At 46.1% G+C, this 15,497-nt stretch overlaps 1 protein-coding gene across 5 annotated transcripts in view; it reads left to right on the plus strand.

The window, feature by feature from the left end:
* KCTD15 (potassium channel tetramerization domain containing 15) overlaps window positions 1-15,497 on the plus strand; it is a 46,809-nt gene that overhangs the window by 24,762 nt on the left and 6,550 nt on the right. For 4 of the 5 annotated variants that reach the window (XM_072872730.1, XM_072872727.1, XM_072872731.1 and 1 more), the window contains exons 3-4: window positions 4,459-4,603; window positions 12,615-12,920. In XM_072872730.1, coding sequence (XP_072728831.1) covers window positions 4,459-4,603; window positions 12,615-12,920 — 451 coding nt within the window. The remainder of the gene's footprint in view (window positions 1-4,458; window positions 4,604-12,614; window positions 12,921-15,497) is intronic. The other variant, XM_072872728.1, reaches the window with a different exon arrangement.

Here is a 15,497-nt window from a genome sequence, read left to right on the forward strand (position 1 = left end):
CTCTGGAACCAGATTTGTTAAGAAAGAACTTCAGTTTCCTATTCAAAAAGAGAGCTGTCAAGAAAATGGCTAAACTGGCCCCAAACCAGAAAGCACACGCTGCCCCCCTCCCCAACCCTCTCCTGCCCCAGTGTGCCGTTAAACCCCCCGACAGCGGGTGTTATGTGCAGAGCCGCGGCTGTCGTCAGTGATGACCTCAGGAAGACCGAGGGTGCTCCAGAGGGAGCTGGGGTGCAAAAAGCCCTGGCTGCGTCTAAGATGGAGTTGGGTGAGTTTATGAAAGGTGGAGTTGGGTGAGTTTATGAAAGAGATGGTGTGCTGCGAGGCTGGGGGCTGGAGTCACTGCCCTGCGGGCCCCCTCCGTGCTCCCATCTCGACAGGCGCTGCAGGGGCCTTGCGTGGTGGAAAATTGGTTGCAAGTGTTATGGGGGGGTGTGGGTAGCAGCAGCCGTCTGTAGGTACTTGCACACAGCATGCGGCTTCCTCCCCTGCCCGAGAAACTAAGAAAAGAATTTACTGGCACTCTTGTCCTTGTGGGTTGGCTGGCTGCATTGTTTGTTTTTAATCTAATAAAAGGAGATCTTAATATCATAGTAAAATTGGTACCAAGCTAGAAACTCACCCCCTGGCATTTTGGCGAAACATTATTGAAAATGTAAAAGCCTTTAGCAGAAACAACAGAAGCACAAAGAAATTGTAGAAATAGGATCAACAGGTTGTGTTCTGGATGTTGGGAGGAGCGAGGAAGAGCATCCAGTCGGGGCTCAAGGTGCCAGCGAGAGCCTGACGCCAGCCCTGACGTGGCTCTGCTCCGCAGGGACACAGTGCAGCAGTGGCTGGGAGCAGGGGCCCTGCGAAGGTTGGGGTGGGCAGCACTGCGGAGCGGTGGCCAGGCGGTAGGGAAGAGCACATTGCCGGGAGGGCAGGAGCAACTGAGGAGCAGAAACAGATGGCTTGGAAGAGCCATGCACTGGGAAGATGGTATGAGCATAGCGGGACCTGGCCAGGGAGGTGGAGGCAATGGAAGGGCAAGCTCGCCATCCTTAGGCTTGCAACTACTTGGATTGGTCCTGGCTCAGTCTGCTCCCTGTCTGGAAATTCAATCTTGTACAGAAATTTTAGGAGTGTTTTTAAATTAGTAAGTGAAGCATTTCTTGCAAAAGGTGGGAATGCTGAAGAAGCCGTTATCACTCAGACTCACCCATTGCTGTAGGATCCAAGTGCAGCTCTTTTTGCCTCGTCTCTGTTTTCCTGTGCCTTCCACCTCTTCACAAACATCACTAGAAGCACCATTCCCTCATGCCATAAGCAAGTGCCTCCTGAAAATGCCATTACCCAACTTGTCCACCAGTATGGTACTGGGCACGATGACCACTCATAAAAACAACTATTTCCAGGGTGACCACTGCCCGATCTGAGAGCTGCAGCCGCTCTCCACAACTTTAACTCACATCACATGGGGGGAGGCTGGAGGAAGCAGCTTCCTGAGGCTGCCAGCCAGACTGATACCTCCTTTCTGATTGAACATCAGCAAGTTTATACCATGCAAAACCATTCCCATCCCCTTGCCCTTGCTGACTTCCTGGCTCTCTGACAGCCTGTGTGCATTTTGCTTCCACGCTTCTGCACACGGCGTTTTGTTCTGGCCACCCAAGACCCATTCGCTGAGCACATCACGTCCCGGTGGGGCTTGCGGAGCTGCCCCGGTCACTGTGCTCTTTTCCATGGCTTCACACGTGATGAGTAACCCTGTCAGGCAAATTTTCCTTTCGAAGCTGCCATTTGAGTTCACTTTGTACTCTCACAGCATTGTGTTTTCTGATGGACATTCTACAGGTACGGTTTATAGTGGTGAGAAGGGAGAAGCAGGAGTGCTTTCTGCACGCAGCGTTACAACATGCTGCAGTGAAGTTGGTTCTTGGAACATAGCAGCCCCCTAAAACGTCAAATAAATCCTTAAACTATTCATCACTCTGTTTTTGGGGTGGCAGTTAAATCTTTCAACACTCTGCAAGTTTCTTTCCCCAGCAGTAATTTTGCTGGTGAAGAAATACAGCTCAGGGCACTCCACAAAGGCCTCAAAATTCATGTTTTGTTTTCATTACCAAAAAAATGCTTCACTACATTAAAGAGCGGCCCATTAAAATTTTGTACCCTGTCTTCCCTGCGCCCTGTCGTTGTTGGCAAACCTTCCCCCATACGCGCAGCAGAGCCGAACAGCAGCCGGCGAGTTGCTTTTGCAGACTTCACAGAGAAAGGGTAGCGAAAGGGAGGAGGTTTAAGCCATAGCCCAGCTTGTTTAGGTGTGAGATCTCAAAACCTTCAATAGCCATGCAGATTTACTCGATAAATGTACCGTACTGAACCTTAAGCCGCGCTATCAGTGTTTCCTCTGCTTTCAGTCTAACCCACCAGAGCACGCTGGCTCATGTGCGTGTCTAAGGAAATAAATTAACTGTCTGGTTCCTGGAATAAAACTTAACACTGTACAAAGCAATATATTTAACCATCTCAGGCAAATAGTCCTAAAATAACAACAAAAAAGAAAATAATGCATTACTGGAGGCTTACTGAACTTTGGGATTATATAAATTAAATGTTGCAGCATGAACTTGATGGTGTTTTCTGATACCATTGAAAAGCTAGAGGTTGAAGAAAAACAGTAAACATAGTATAATTAGGCTTTAGGGGAGCATTTGGTTATTCTCGTACGTAACTCAGACTAGCTGAATGCTGACACGGACACAAGAGCAGGCAGTAAAACCTGGAGCTTGCTTAAGAGGGCAGAAGGGTTTTCAGCTGAATTCAGTGGGGACTTGCTAAGTCCAGTTTTATTTAATATCTCCACTGTTAATTTAGAAATAAATGGCACGTTAATTAACTTTGCAACTAAATTAGCAAGTTAGAACATCAGACTGAGGTGCAGCTGTGGAGAGCAAATCTCACCGAGCTGCATGAACCCACAACCCAAAGCAAGCGGCACGGGGCGCAGCCGGAAGCACCAGCGCTGCGGGCGGCGGTGGGAGCAAACCTGCCCCTTCCCATGGCCGGGGTGGGCGCGTGCCTTCCCCAGCCAGGCTGAGGGCTCTCGGGTCCTGCTGCTGGGCCAGAAATCTTGGGGTGGGGTGGTGATACTGGAAGGAGGGAGGCAGCGAGGCTGCGGCTGCGGCATTCGCCAGCAGTGCTGGCCATTGCCTTTGGTAGGGTTTGGCGAGCTCGTTAACCACGGCAGGGGAAAGCCCTGCCCTGGTCACAGCGAGGGACGTGGGGGGATTGCATAGCTGAGTTGAAGGGACAGCTGGACAGTGAAATCCAGCAGGCTGCGGGATAGTCTCTCTGGGAAATGGAGGAGTCCTCACTGGCAGGGTTATTTAAGACTTGACTTTGAAACACGAGACACTCTGCAGTTGGGAACAATGCTGCACTGTCAGAGAGATGGACTCAATTACTTAATAGGTCGTTGCTGTCTGTCTCCTGCGATTTTCCTTTCAAGAACATATATTCAGCTGGGTTATTTCTCATGGGAAGACAAAGCGTTCTGAGAGGAGCCAGGCATTTGAAGGGGGGAGGCAGAAGGAATGGCAGCCAGGCAGATGCCCAGTTTGCTTTCTGCAGAGCATGCTCCTCAGGACATGGAGAAAGCTGGAGTGATGTAGCTGATGTGGTATTTTGGTCCTGTAACCAGCTGATCCCCCGGTCTCATAGGTCTCGCTTCCTTTTCTTTGCTCATGAAAGATTTGCCACGTTGCTTCCTTCTGCCAGACTCTGATCCCCAGGACTACTGGTGGTGGGACTGGGGTCCCACAGGCAGTGCAGCAGATGCTGCATGGGCCATTGGTTGCTGGTTTGCCAAAACATTCAGCGTTGGATGACCACTTATCCAGCACTGACAGGTCCATACAGCTCATCTCAGTGTACGGGCAGCCTCTCCTCTAGCACGGAAAGGCTTTGATGGCATTTGATCAAAACGACAGCCAAGCTGGAGGAAAAGCTGATGGCCAGGAACCCATCTCCGAGTAACCATTTGGTTCCCCGTTAGCAGGACGTGGTGGGCAGGGATGTATAACGGAGCCAGTGACGCATGTTCTCACCAAAATTACTCTGCCAGCTGTGGGGTGAACGTTTCATAGGCACTTTCCTTGTTGGGGTCCCGGGCCTCATTCACAGCCCTGATTCGGGGCAGCGCGAGCTTAGCCCTAGGGCAGCTGCAAGGCTCTCACTGCTGGTGTGTGGACCTGTGTCTGCATCTGCACATGCGCTTTGTGTGTGCGAGTGTGTGGGTGCACACATGTGTCTAAGGCATCTATCTTTGCGCACTTGTTTGTCGCCAAATGAAGATACTGCGTTACCTTATGCACATTGAATTGATGCAGCTAAATTGGCTGGATGTTCTTAAGCCCTGAGGGTGTAATGAGATTTTGTCTCTTTTGCCCATTTCTTTTTCTTTTCTTTTTTCAGAATAAGTCGTCTGTTTAATGGCACAGAGCCTATTGTCTTGGACAGTTTAAAACAACATTATTTCATTGATCGAGATGGTGAAATTTTCAGATATATATTAAGCTTCCTAAGGACATCTAAGCTACTGCTCCCAGATGACTTTAAGGTAAGGAAAGCTATAGTCTGCCATCCATTTTTCCCTCCCATTCTGTCATTTGTTTTGGTGCAGGTTGGTTTGTGTGCTTGACCTAAACACACTTAACTAAATGTTGCTGTTTATTGTTAGGATTTTTAGTACTTGTGTATTACACCAGGGATGCTATTATTTAATAAATGGACCAATGGTTGTCATGGATACCATAAAAAGTTAAACGATGAAGCTTACGGCTAAATCAGTTTTTCTAAACTAATTGTATTTTCTCAAATTTTTAGCTTATTTATCAGAGTATAACAACAATTAAGAAGCAACATCAGCAACTAGCACTTACCAGGGTTTAATGCTCAGAATCTGAAAGAAGTGTTTTAAATTTGATACTTAGAGGGCTTAAATTATATAATTTTTTTCTTGTTGGTATAAAAAAGAAACACCCTTAAACAAGCCCATGAGGATTTGTGTTAGATATAACCAATGCAGATACTTTGATTTCAGGAAGTAATCTTTTACACAGTTTATGAATGTCAAAATATTCTTGGGAGATGGCATTTACTGAGGGCTTTTTAAGGAGCAGTACATGTTTTCTGTGAAATAATGGTGCTGGTTGTTGCTTTGCAAATCCTGATTGTTTAAACGCTCTCCTCCTAGCCTTGTTTATTTGGCTTTGCACTTATGAGACTTGCAACATTGTCATCCTTATGTATGAAAATTAGAAGACAAAAGTGTCCAAACTGTAGATGACAAGATTCAACAAAAGCACTAACTCCAGGATGAAATGATGAATAAATTGGGATGGCAACGGGGATCTGCTCAGAGTTAGAGGACGTGGAGCATTGCTGGAGAGGAAAGTTCCCGCGCTGTGCAGTAAGATTTCACTTTGCATGTTGGACTAGGTAGGCAAGATCATTTGGCCAGTCATTACTGAGTCAGTCCAGATTTGTGGTTGCTGTGGTGGCTTTAGCTTTGGAGTACAGCTGATCCTCATGCTGCAAACCGCTCCTCAGCCATTCTTGCCTGAGTTACAAGTATACTTGTATTTGACCCCGGCATGGGAGTGTTTACGGTTAATGTTGAGCAGACACACTGCGCGATGGGAGCACACATCTAGTCCCAAGGCAGGGAAAAGTTTTGACATTCATGGGTGGTTTTGGAGCTCCAGCCCAGAAGGGCTGTCCTGAGCACTGGTCTTTCTGGGGAGCGGCGGGCAGGCGTGGGAGGCTGGCCTGCGGGTTGGGGTGCTGTGAAGCAGGGCGAGAGCCAGAGCACTAAGGGGTGGATGTGAGAAAAGCTTTTTACAGAGAAATGAGAGAAAACGCACAGGTAGGAGTGAAGCTAAAGACCGGACTGGTTCTGTGGGTTGTAAGATGGATCACGTAAAGGGGGGTGGATGGAGAAGCAGTACAGGTGAAATGCCAGAGAGACGCTTTAGCGGCAGCGTTTTGGACAATCTGGTGGGACAAGAAGGCGTGAGAAGAGAGGGTAGAAGAGATGTAGTTCAAGGTGATCATGGCTTCGACTGGCATCCAGATTTCAGAGGTGCTGTGAAACAAAACCAGCAGGATTCGGTGAGAGCCTGGAGGTGAGAGTGCCGGTGGATGCCAAGGACTTGTCTGCGCAGCTAGCCGCTGGCAGGGCTGGGAGAGACTTGGGAGAGCCGGCGCTGTGCCCAGGCTCAGTCCGTTGTTCCAGACCATCTCTTTGCATAGGGTTAACTGTATTTTAGTTAGTTCCTCCCTGGGAGAGCTTTAGAGCAAACCCCAGGCTAATGAGGGCTCAAGAACAAAGCAAAGTATTGCTAGGTAGGGAGTAACAAATAAAAATGCATAGAAGAATACGCTGCAAAGCTATATTAAAACTGCATTGTAAACGGATTTGACTTCACAGAAATCGTGTAATTTTACCAGCATGATTAAAGTGACAGAAGACAATAATCAAAGGCAGCAAATGGAATCACTCGGTGTTTCTAAATGCAAAACTATTTAAGGTATAAAACCTGACAGGTTTTCCAGTGAGACTTGCATTAAATGTTCTTTATGTCAAACAAAGCATTATCAAGTGTTTTGAATATTTATTAGTTTTTACCCCTTAATTTAATCAAGCAGTTTATTAGCCTCAAGGTTTAGCCAAGTTGCTTTTCAACTTGAATTGCTGCTCAGACGGTTATTTTGGAAAGTTTGGAATGTTAGTACCGCACCGGCGTTATTGTGTTTGCTATTTAAGTGTTGTTTTCAGACTAAGTTAACACTGAAATGCAGAGAAAGTGGGGTATGTGTTCCTAGGCTAGTGATTCTTTATTATCAAGTCTGACTGGTGTGTTTACAGTGAATATTAATTACACTTCCAACTACTAATAAGCCAGAACTTGAAAGTGTTTAGTATCTGACAGGTCTCCCTGCTGAAAGCAGCACTCTAATAGTACATATAATTTTCCTGGGTTTAGGGGATTTTAAGCCACATGAAGTATGCTGAGAAATTACTGTGAGTTGTTTGGCTCGGTTCTCTGACGCAGCCAGCCTGAGCTGGGCAAGGCAATGGCGAGCAGCCCAGAGCCGCGTACAGCTCCCTCTTCCCGCACTGGTTCAGAGTCCCACGTGTGGGACCGCGACACCTTGAGCAACAAATGTCCTCAAGCAGAGCATGGAGCCAGCACCCCCCGGTCTGCCACGCTGCTGGGTTAGGGGGTGGCTGGTGCAGGAGCTGCCCCTCCTCTGCAGCCTAAGTATTCTCTGCCTTGATCCCCTCCGCCATCGGAGGTGTTTCCCCAGGACATTTATGAGCAGCACCTGTCCTCTTCACTGCCAATTCGTAACTTCACGCAAAACCAGGACCCATGATACCTACTTATTTGAGACTCACTCCCTGCTTAGAGGTCGTCAAACAAAAATAGTCATAGGCAACGTGCATATTATTACTCCATAGGCAATGTGTATAGTATTACTCCATCTTAAGGAGGGGAGGAGCACAAATGCACAGGACATCTGAGTTTCATATGGATTATAGAGGTCACCTGTAGCACCGGAACCACAAGGCCGGCATGCTAATTTATTAGTATCATTTTAAAATTATTGTGCTTGCATCTAATTTATGTGCTCTCAAACTGACCTTAGCAAATGGCACAGTTGTCATCGTAGAAGTGAGCAACTTTCTCTCGTAGCCAGGAGTCAGATCTTCACAGCACTAAAATATAGAAGAAACGTTGAGTCAGGATGACAGTTTGTTGTTTCATGTGACAAAGAATAACACGTGAAAAATGGGCAGAAAGAGCCATTTCAGCCTGTTCAGGAGTCAACATTAGGTACAAAAACAAAGGACCTCTTTAGTACTGAGAGAACAGCATCAGGTTCACGGGAGACATGGTTTTACAGTTTCTGTTGGCTGTCTCTGCCTGTAGTTAGCAGATCTTTACTGACCCACGGGCACTGATGTCGAAACAGCCGCACAACTGGCCTTGCAGTCACACTTCCCGTCTCCTCCCCAGGAAGATGTCACCCTTGTCAGAGGTGACTGCAGAATTTAGCCAACGTGAAATCCACCAGAAAAAAAGCTTTTCTATGGAATCATGAGCAGAAAATTATTTTGTGAAACGCAAAAAGATGCATCTTTGAAAGATCTCTTTACCTTTCCCATGAGATCTAAGTGTTGTCCAGAAGCTGTGGCTGGAGAAAGGCTGTGTGCATCCCACCTGGCTATCTGCTCCCTTTTCCAGGTGACCTGACAGAACTTCCCCACTAGTTCCTACAACAGCCACAAGAAGTTGAAGGCTCATGGTAGCTCATGAAGGCTTTTTGTGGTACTTTACAGCAAAATCAGAGGGTGGACTGTCCATCTCCCCTTTCAGTCTAGCAAGGAGCACCCTCCTCACGAGCAGGGACCTTGGCTGCTGGGAATCACCTTCAGAGTAAAGCAGTTTTCCTTGGCTAAACACAAGCAGCTCCATTAGCTCCTGTACACAGTGCTTGACTCTGGGCTGTGCTGCCACAAGGTACGCTGCTGTTAAGAAGCTGGGAAGGTAGGGAAATAAATAATCCTTAGAAGAAACGGGAGTTGCATCATTAGTCCTGCAGGACAAGAAACTCCTGGATACCGTACAAAATCTGCTGTGGGATGCTGCCTGCTGCTCAGCAACACTGCACTGATGCCAGCGCTGGAGCCTCCCTGAGAGCGAGAGGGTGCGGTATCTGTATGCATTTATCAGCATGTGCCTGGGACAGAAGCTGTACCAGGCGGCTCTGAGGCTGAGTTTCAATGAAACTGCATGCACTTTGCCACTGTGCTTGGCAGTTAACACCCTGTAGCTACTCCTGTGCCTGTTTCAGCGAAATGTGCCTCTTCTGGATAGGTCTAGGAAGATTCGTGTCTGCGTCTGCCTTTGGTAACTTACCAAAACAAGCAGCATGGAAATGTTTTCTTGCAGCTCCTGTGGCACCTCCCTGGTGAGGTCCCTTGTGGGTTGAATTCTTCTACTTCATATTTCATATTAAACTTTTGCAAATCATCAGGATAGGATTTTATTTTATATTTGCACTGTAGAGTGCAAGGGTAGAAATACCTGTGTCAGTATTGCCTGGGCATCCTGAGTATCCTGTGTAGACAATCCAGAGCTGGGCATTGCTTCCAGTCTGGTTGCAGCCGCACAGTACTCCGAACAGTGTATAAAACCTGCACAAGAAGATCACGTACTTAGCGGTGTGTTGAGTCCGTTACCCTGCCCAAGCACAGGCTTTAGAGAACTGGACCCCCACGCTGTGAACCATTCATTCTTTGTTCGTGGTTTTGCAAAATCCTCTTCCCTCCCTAAATACATTGTCAAATTCCATAGCGGTGCCCAAGTCACTTGGGGCAGAAATGCCAGATTTCCTGTTACAGGAGCCAGAGCAGGTCAGGGCAGTGGGGCGGGCTGTGCTGGTGGTGGCTGGTCTAGGGCAGCGTGCAGTATGCGGAGTGGGGGTCACGGAAGGTGTCCCTTTCCAGCGCTGTCACTGGTGGACAGCTGTGAATTTTCTCTTGCCGTTCCTAGCAGAAGACGCCTTTTCATCCCCTTTACTTGTTACAGCGTAACGAATTCCCTTTATTGCCAGTGCCTGATAATAGGCCGGTGCCCAGACCCCCTAACGCCACACGTGCATGTTGCCTCTTCGCAACAGCACGCCTCAGATTCCCAGCTTCTGTTACAAACCCCTTCGTCCAGGTGCAAAACCCTTTCCAGCGTATTTGTGCTCAGCCCAAGTGTGGAATGGACATGGAGATGAGAGTCTTACTTTAAAAACTAACCCAAGCACCTTGGCTCGACCCAGGCAGTTTATGACGGTGCATCCCACTGAGCACATGATGCTCCAGCACAGCTCTGGTTTCCACACGGCCGTCTGAAGCATGGCCGTGTCATTCTGGGAACAGTAGTGGAAGAGCTGTTTCACCTGAAAATGAGTTGTCTTATCACAAAATGATATCAGAATATAAAATTTATCTTGTTTATTTAGGACAAATGATGGCTAGCAGGAGTCACTAGAGCTGCATTTGATGCAGTGGGCTAATAGCTGGCTGTGGGGGAGGTAGAGGTGGTGTGATCCTGGTTTTGTGTGCTTTATGGCATTACTGTTTTGGCCTGGGGGTGCTGGAGCATTGAACTCCCGTGATTCAGGATACTGTCAGCCTAGTCCAAAGCCCAGTGAAGTCGGTCAAGAAGACTCTCATGAATGTAATGGGCTTTGCATCCAGCCTCAGGAGCACTGTACCTCTCTGCTTTCAGAAATGAAGGACTGGTTTTTATATGGCTGTACCACCTCTTCAGGGTTTTACTGTTGAGCTTTCTTAGCACATATTCTTGATTGACCTTACACATAATATGTTATTTTATAGTGACCATGAACACAGATATTCTAAAACTGGTTTTTCAGGACCTGTTGAAAACAGTGGGAGACTTTCCATTGCCTTCAGTAAGCACTGGATGCTCCTGTTCACTCTACAGCATTACATTACATTTTTCCTTAGCATTGCATGTTTTCCTTTGCTCAGAAAAGAGATACATGGGACCAGCAAATGCCCAGTGAACGTTTGATACCCCCCTGCACACACCTCTGTAATAACTGCAGTTAAGTGGTGGACTGTGTTGCTCCAGTGTCCCGCATGAAGAAGATTTCAGAAAGTTTGGGGCAGGGGTTGTTTTTTAATTTAGGCCACTAATCCCCATAGGTTTAAACCAATCCCATGCTCAGTAACCAGGGAGCTTCACCAGTGGACAGTGAAAAGCAGTAATGGTTAACAGAGTGCTGATTTTGGGGAGGGGGGGAAAATACCTTCCATCAGGTGACGAGGCTTCTTCTTTAATCTTCCTGTTGTTTTTCATCTTCCATCTCCTTCCCGTGAGTGTGTTTGTTGCCCTCATTTCTCCCCAAGTGCTCTTATCACTCTTTTCTCTCTTTCTACGGTCCTTTTTGCCTCCCTTAGTGGTGTGCATATTGTCTCAGCCTTAACAGACATCAAAGAGATGTGAAGGATCGGATGTCCCTTTTGTAACGTGATAACCTTGCTGCTGTCACTGTGAATATTTGTACATCTCCAGGCTGTAGGCAGCCCTGGGGTGAAGGAGCACCTCTCCCCTACCGGCGGTGGGTCTGTGGTGCCAAATTTGGACACGGCTAACTGCTTTGGTTCAATAGCATCCTGCAGCAGCAGATTTTACAGGTTAATTCCAAGCCACTATGAAGAGTCACACCTTTTTGTGCTGCACGTTCATTGGCCTTTGATTCCCCCTCTTCCCTGAGTCCTGGAGGAGCAGCGCTGCCGTTATTTTTCATGTAATTTTGGTCCCCATTTCTTGATTACTTCTTGTCACGCCCTTCTTTCCAGACTAAATGATTCCAGTCATTTCACTCTTGTGATTTTTCATTTCATTTCATTGCAGTGGTGGAGAACTGGCCTTTATGTCCAGGTGTTGACCTACAGCATACTCCACAAAAGTCACGTAGCGTACCTGCGGTGCAGCATTTCCATCTGTAAACAGGCGTAAGAGCTAGGAAAGCAAACGGCAGCTCTTTGGAGAGAGGAGCTGGTGGTGTGCTCTTGCTGCTCCTCTTCTCTTCAGGAGGCTGAAGGAGGCGGTGGGGCCGGTGTAAGCAAACCGTCCCTGGGTGCTTCCCCCTCCCTTTCTTGGCTTGGTCTGGTGGGCACTGCTGCCTCCTTGGGTCTGGGGGGGCTGCTGACACCCTTTGCCTCGACGTACTGTCATGCATTTAATATGAGGTGGGAAGATCAGTTGGAAATCTGATGAAAAGTTATTAATGAGCATGTGCAGAAGACATCTCAATCAATGAACTTGGAAGTGGATCAAATTCGGAATTTGAATTGCCCAAAGCCCAAGTGAGGTGATGGACAAATGGCTGGGAAGAACTGTTTCTTTTCAGTTGTTGGAGTGCACAGCTGAACTCCCAGCCAGTGGGATAGTCACTACCTCCATATAATTTACCAGGCTCCAAAGTACCCTTTAAATACATGAATAATCATGAAACACAGGGAGCAGCTGAGCTGCTGCAGCTGAATTTCAGACTCAGCAAAGACAGGTAAGAAGTGAAGCTGAACTGACACCTCCATCTTGTAACATGTGTGCGAGAGGTGACAGGAAGCCCGAGATCTTCTAAGATCAGAAGTGAGTATCTGAGGCCAAGAGTGAAGATTAGGGCTCAGGACATCTCTTACATCAGCAGGCTTTGCTTATTGCAGCCAGTTATTTTGATTTCTTAATCCAAAAGTAAATCCTTCTGGCATTGAGCTTGTGGGATAATAAATGAAAGAATAATTCAGTGCAATGGGAACTTCGTGGTCAGCTCAAATAGATTCAACACTAACAGAGTGTGGTTTTCTGTGTAGGTGTCAGATGAAGACAAAGTATGTGGATACCTGTTGCCTTTGCACTCTTGCTGACAATACATAAGCCTAAGTAGGTCAAACAGGAACAATACTCATTTTTAAAAGAGAACTATAAGCATTTCTAGTTTCTCTCTCTCCCTCTCTTTTTTTTTTTCCCCAGGACTTTAATCTTTTATATGAAGAAGCAAAGTATTACCAGCTGCAGCCAATGATTAAGGAACTTGAGCGATGGAAACAAGAGAAAGAACAAAGGAAACATTTCCAGCCTTGTGACTGCTTGGTCGTAAGAGTGACTCCAGATCTGGGGGAAAGAATTGCATTGAGCGGGGAGAAAGCTTTAATAGAAGAGATCTTCCCAGAGACCGGGGACGTCATGTGCAACTCCGTAAATGCAGGCTGGAACCAGGACCCTACCCACGTTATTAGGTTTCCTTTGAACGGATACTGCCGGTTGAATTCAGTGCAGGTAATGGCCTTTCGGTGCTGGCTCATCTATTTGCTGGGGTGTTTTTTTATTATTTCTTGTTCAATTATATGCAAATTAGTTGCTTCTGCCCAATTACCTTCAGTGCTTATACTGCAAGGAGACATTTTCTGCCTGGTGAGATCACAGTCTTCCAGATTTTCCAAAGTCTAAGCAGAAAAATAGATTTAGATTTTGTGTATGTTAGTGCCATGCTGGTCTCATAATGGTGTTATACTGATAAATGCTAATTTTTTCATCAATGTATAGCCCGCAGCAGGTTTTTTTTTTTCCTCCAAAGTGCCCCCAGGAAGAAAGAGAGAGTTCCAAAAACTACAAAAAAAAAATCTCCACACCATTTTATAGAAAATGCAACAATGTGTAAATGCATAATTTATGTCTCACTCATAATTAAATGATGGTGCCTGCGGGATGGACTTAAAAAAATTGATCTCTGCACTTTTTTTTTTTTTCAAAAGGATGTTCTATAAAAATTGCCCAGAGTATTTTAAACAAAATGTATTTCATTTTATACTCAGAGTTTTGACATTGGTTTAAAATTAAACATATGAAACAAAAGAAGATAACTGGACAGATAGGTGGATGGCAGTGGAAATAAATATGTGGCTCGTGTTTAGGCAGCAGCCTTATGGGCAAGAAATGCCATTTCACAAGGGATCACCACCACTGCGGCCAAAGCTTTGGTGTTGTAGCTGTCCTTGGGCTGCGGAGAAGGAACGGTGTTGATGATGCTGTTAACTTCTGCCTTAATTAACAAGGGCAAAACAGAGCTCTTGGTTTTTGCATGTATGCCTTTAAAATATGCTGCAAATACTTGCATTATGGAAAGTGGAATCAACCTATAGGGGAATATTTCCAAAGTTACCGTCCCCTGCAGAGGTGCTGACTGGGCTGGGGGGAATGCTGTAGTGGTCTTGATAAACTTCCCTGTGGGCAAATACCCACAGAAGAGCTGGCCCACGGGACAGGCTGGACAGACGGGTTGGGGAGGGAGAGGCGTAATAGCAAGGGAGGGCAAGAACCTAGAGCCCTGGCTTACCTGTGTTGTTACTACACAGCAAGCTGAGGCACCCTCCATCTCCCAGGCTGCCAGCAGACAACATTTTCGGGAGACCTGCAGTTACCAGGATATGTAAAGGTGGATGGAGTCATTTTAACAACCTGCATTTGACACTGACACCTCCCTCCTTGGGGCAGCACTCCCTGGGGCACCATGCACTAATAGACGCTTTTGTCTGAAACCATTCTAAACCCAGCTATTTTTGGTGATTTTTGGTTCAAGACTCCCAAGTGTTTTATTTGGTTGAACTTTAGCAGTCCGATGCCTGTGGTTAATTTTGCACAGTCCTTAGCAATTTCACGTTTGGCAAGGTTTAGAGTGGGCTGCCCCAAAAATAGAAGGCTGGAGGTGGGTCGGAGGCAGATCCGTTTGCTGGCAGTGGGAACAGTGATGAATCCGCCGCTGTGCTGGGTGGAGAAGGGAGCAGCTGCAGTTTAGCTAAGGTGAGTGCATAGGGAAGTGTGTTCGTGTCTCAGCCACACTGGCCATGCAATACAGATGCACGCAAGAAATTAGAATAACTGAAACAATAAAGGGTCTCTGCGAGCTACTGACAGGCTCGGCACTGCAAGCAGCCAGCCAAAGTGCTGGATGCCCACATGGCTTAGCACTTGGCTCTGTTTTATCCAAAGCAGCATACTGGTAGGAAATGTCTGTGTATAGTAAAAGCTGAATGCTAATTATTGTTATTACTTGAATGTGTTTTGAATTCAGTCAAAATTCAGACAGAATCAAAGAGTCCCTTGGTTCATGTTGTGAAAAAAAATTTCTGTCAAAGAGTCTACAGTCTAAATAATGTTATTAAATTACATCATTTTACTAAATTACATCATTTTACTATATAATTAATAGAAAGTGTTTTCAAACACTTTCTGGAAAATGATGCATTTCTGAGACCTGATGAAATCAGCAGCTAATTATCATTGGCTCTGATGGTCTCTGGTCAGCACAGAGGCACTGCCCTTCCCCTTCCCAGGATTTTTTGGCAAAACAATATTACATCAGAAGTTGGAAGTACAGTGAAGTAAATGCAAGACTTAAGGGAGATCAGTTAAAAGAGGTAGTAGTTGGAAGAGCAGAATAATTTCCAAAGAATCTCAGAGTGACGCGGTAAGTCTGCCTGCTGTTTGCTGAGATACATCACTTTTGTCTACCTGTGCCCTGCTGAATGTACTTGGTAGCACAACTGCAATACTTATAAATTCTTTGGATCTTTGGAAAATATTTTCATTAACTTTTGTGTCAAGAACTGTGCATATAAAGCAAAGAATGTCAACATTTAGTAGGTAGTGGCAGCCAAAAAAATACAGTAACTCTTAATTTAACGCCTATTTGTAATTACATATAGGAATAGAGTTTTCTTAAGACTGACAATGTTTTTCAACTCCTTGCAACAGGTTCTGGTGAGATACGTGAGCTTACCTTAGAGAAAATTCTGTGATGCTTGTATATGTTGAACATTGAGTCTTCATAATTAAGAATGTATTCATTAGTATTCT

Source organism: Ciconia boyciana, chromosome 9 (genome assembly GCF_034638445.1).
Source record: "Ciconia boyciana chromosome 9, ASM3463844v1, whole genome shotgun sequence".
In the NCBI taxonomy this organism is placed as follows: Eukaryota; Metazoa; Chordata; class Aves; order Ciconiiformes; family Ciconiidae; genus Ciconia; species Ciconia boyciana.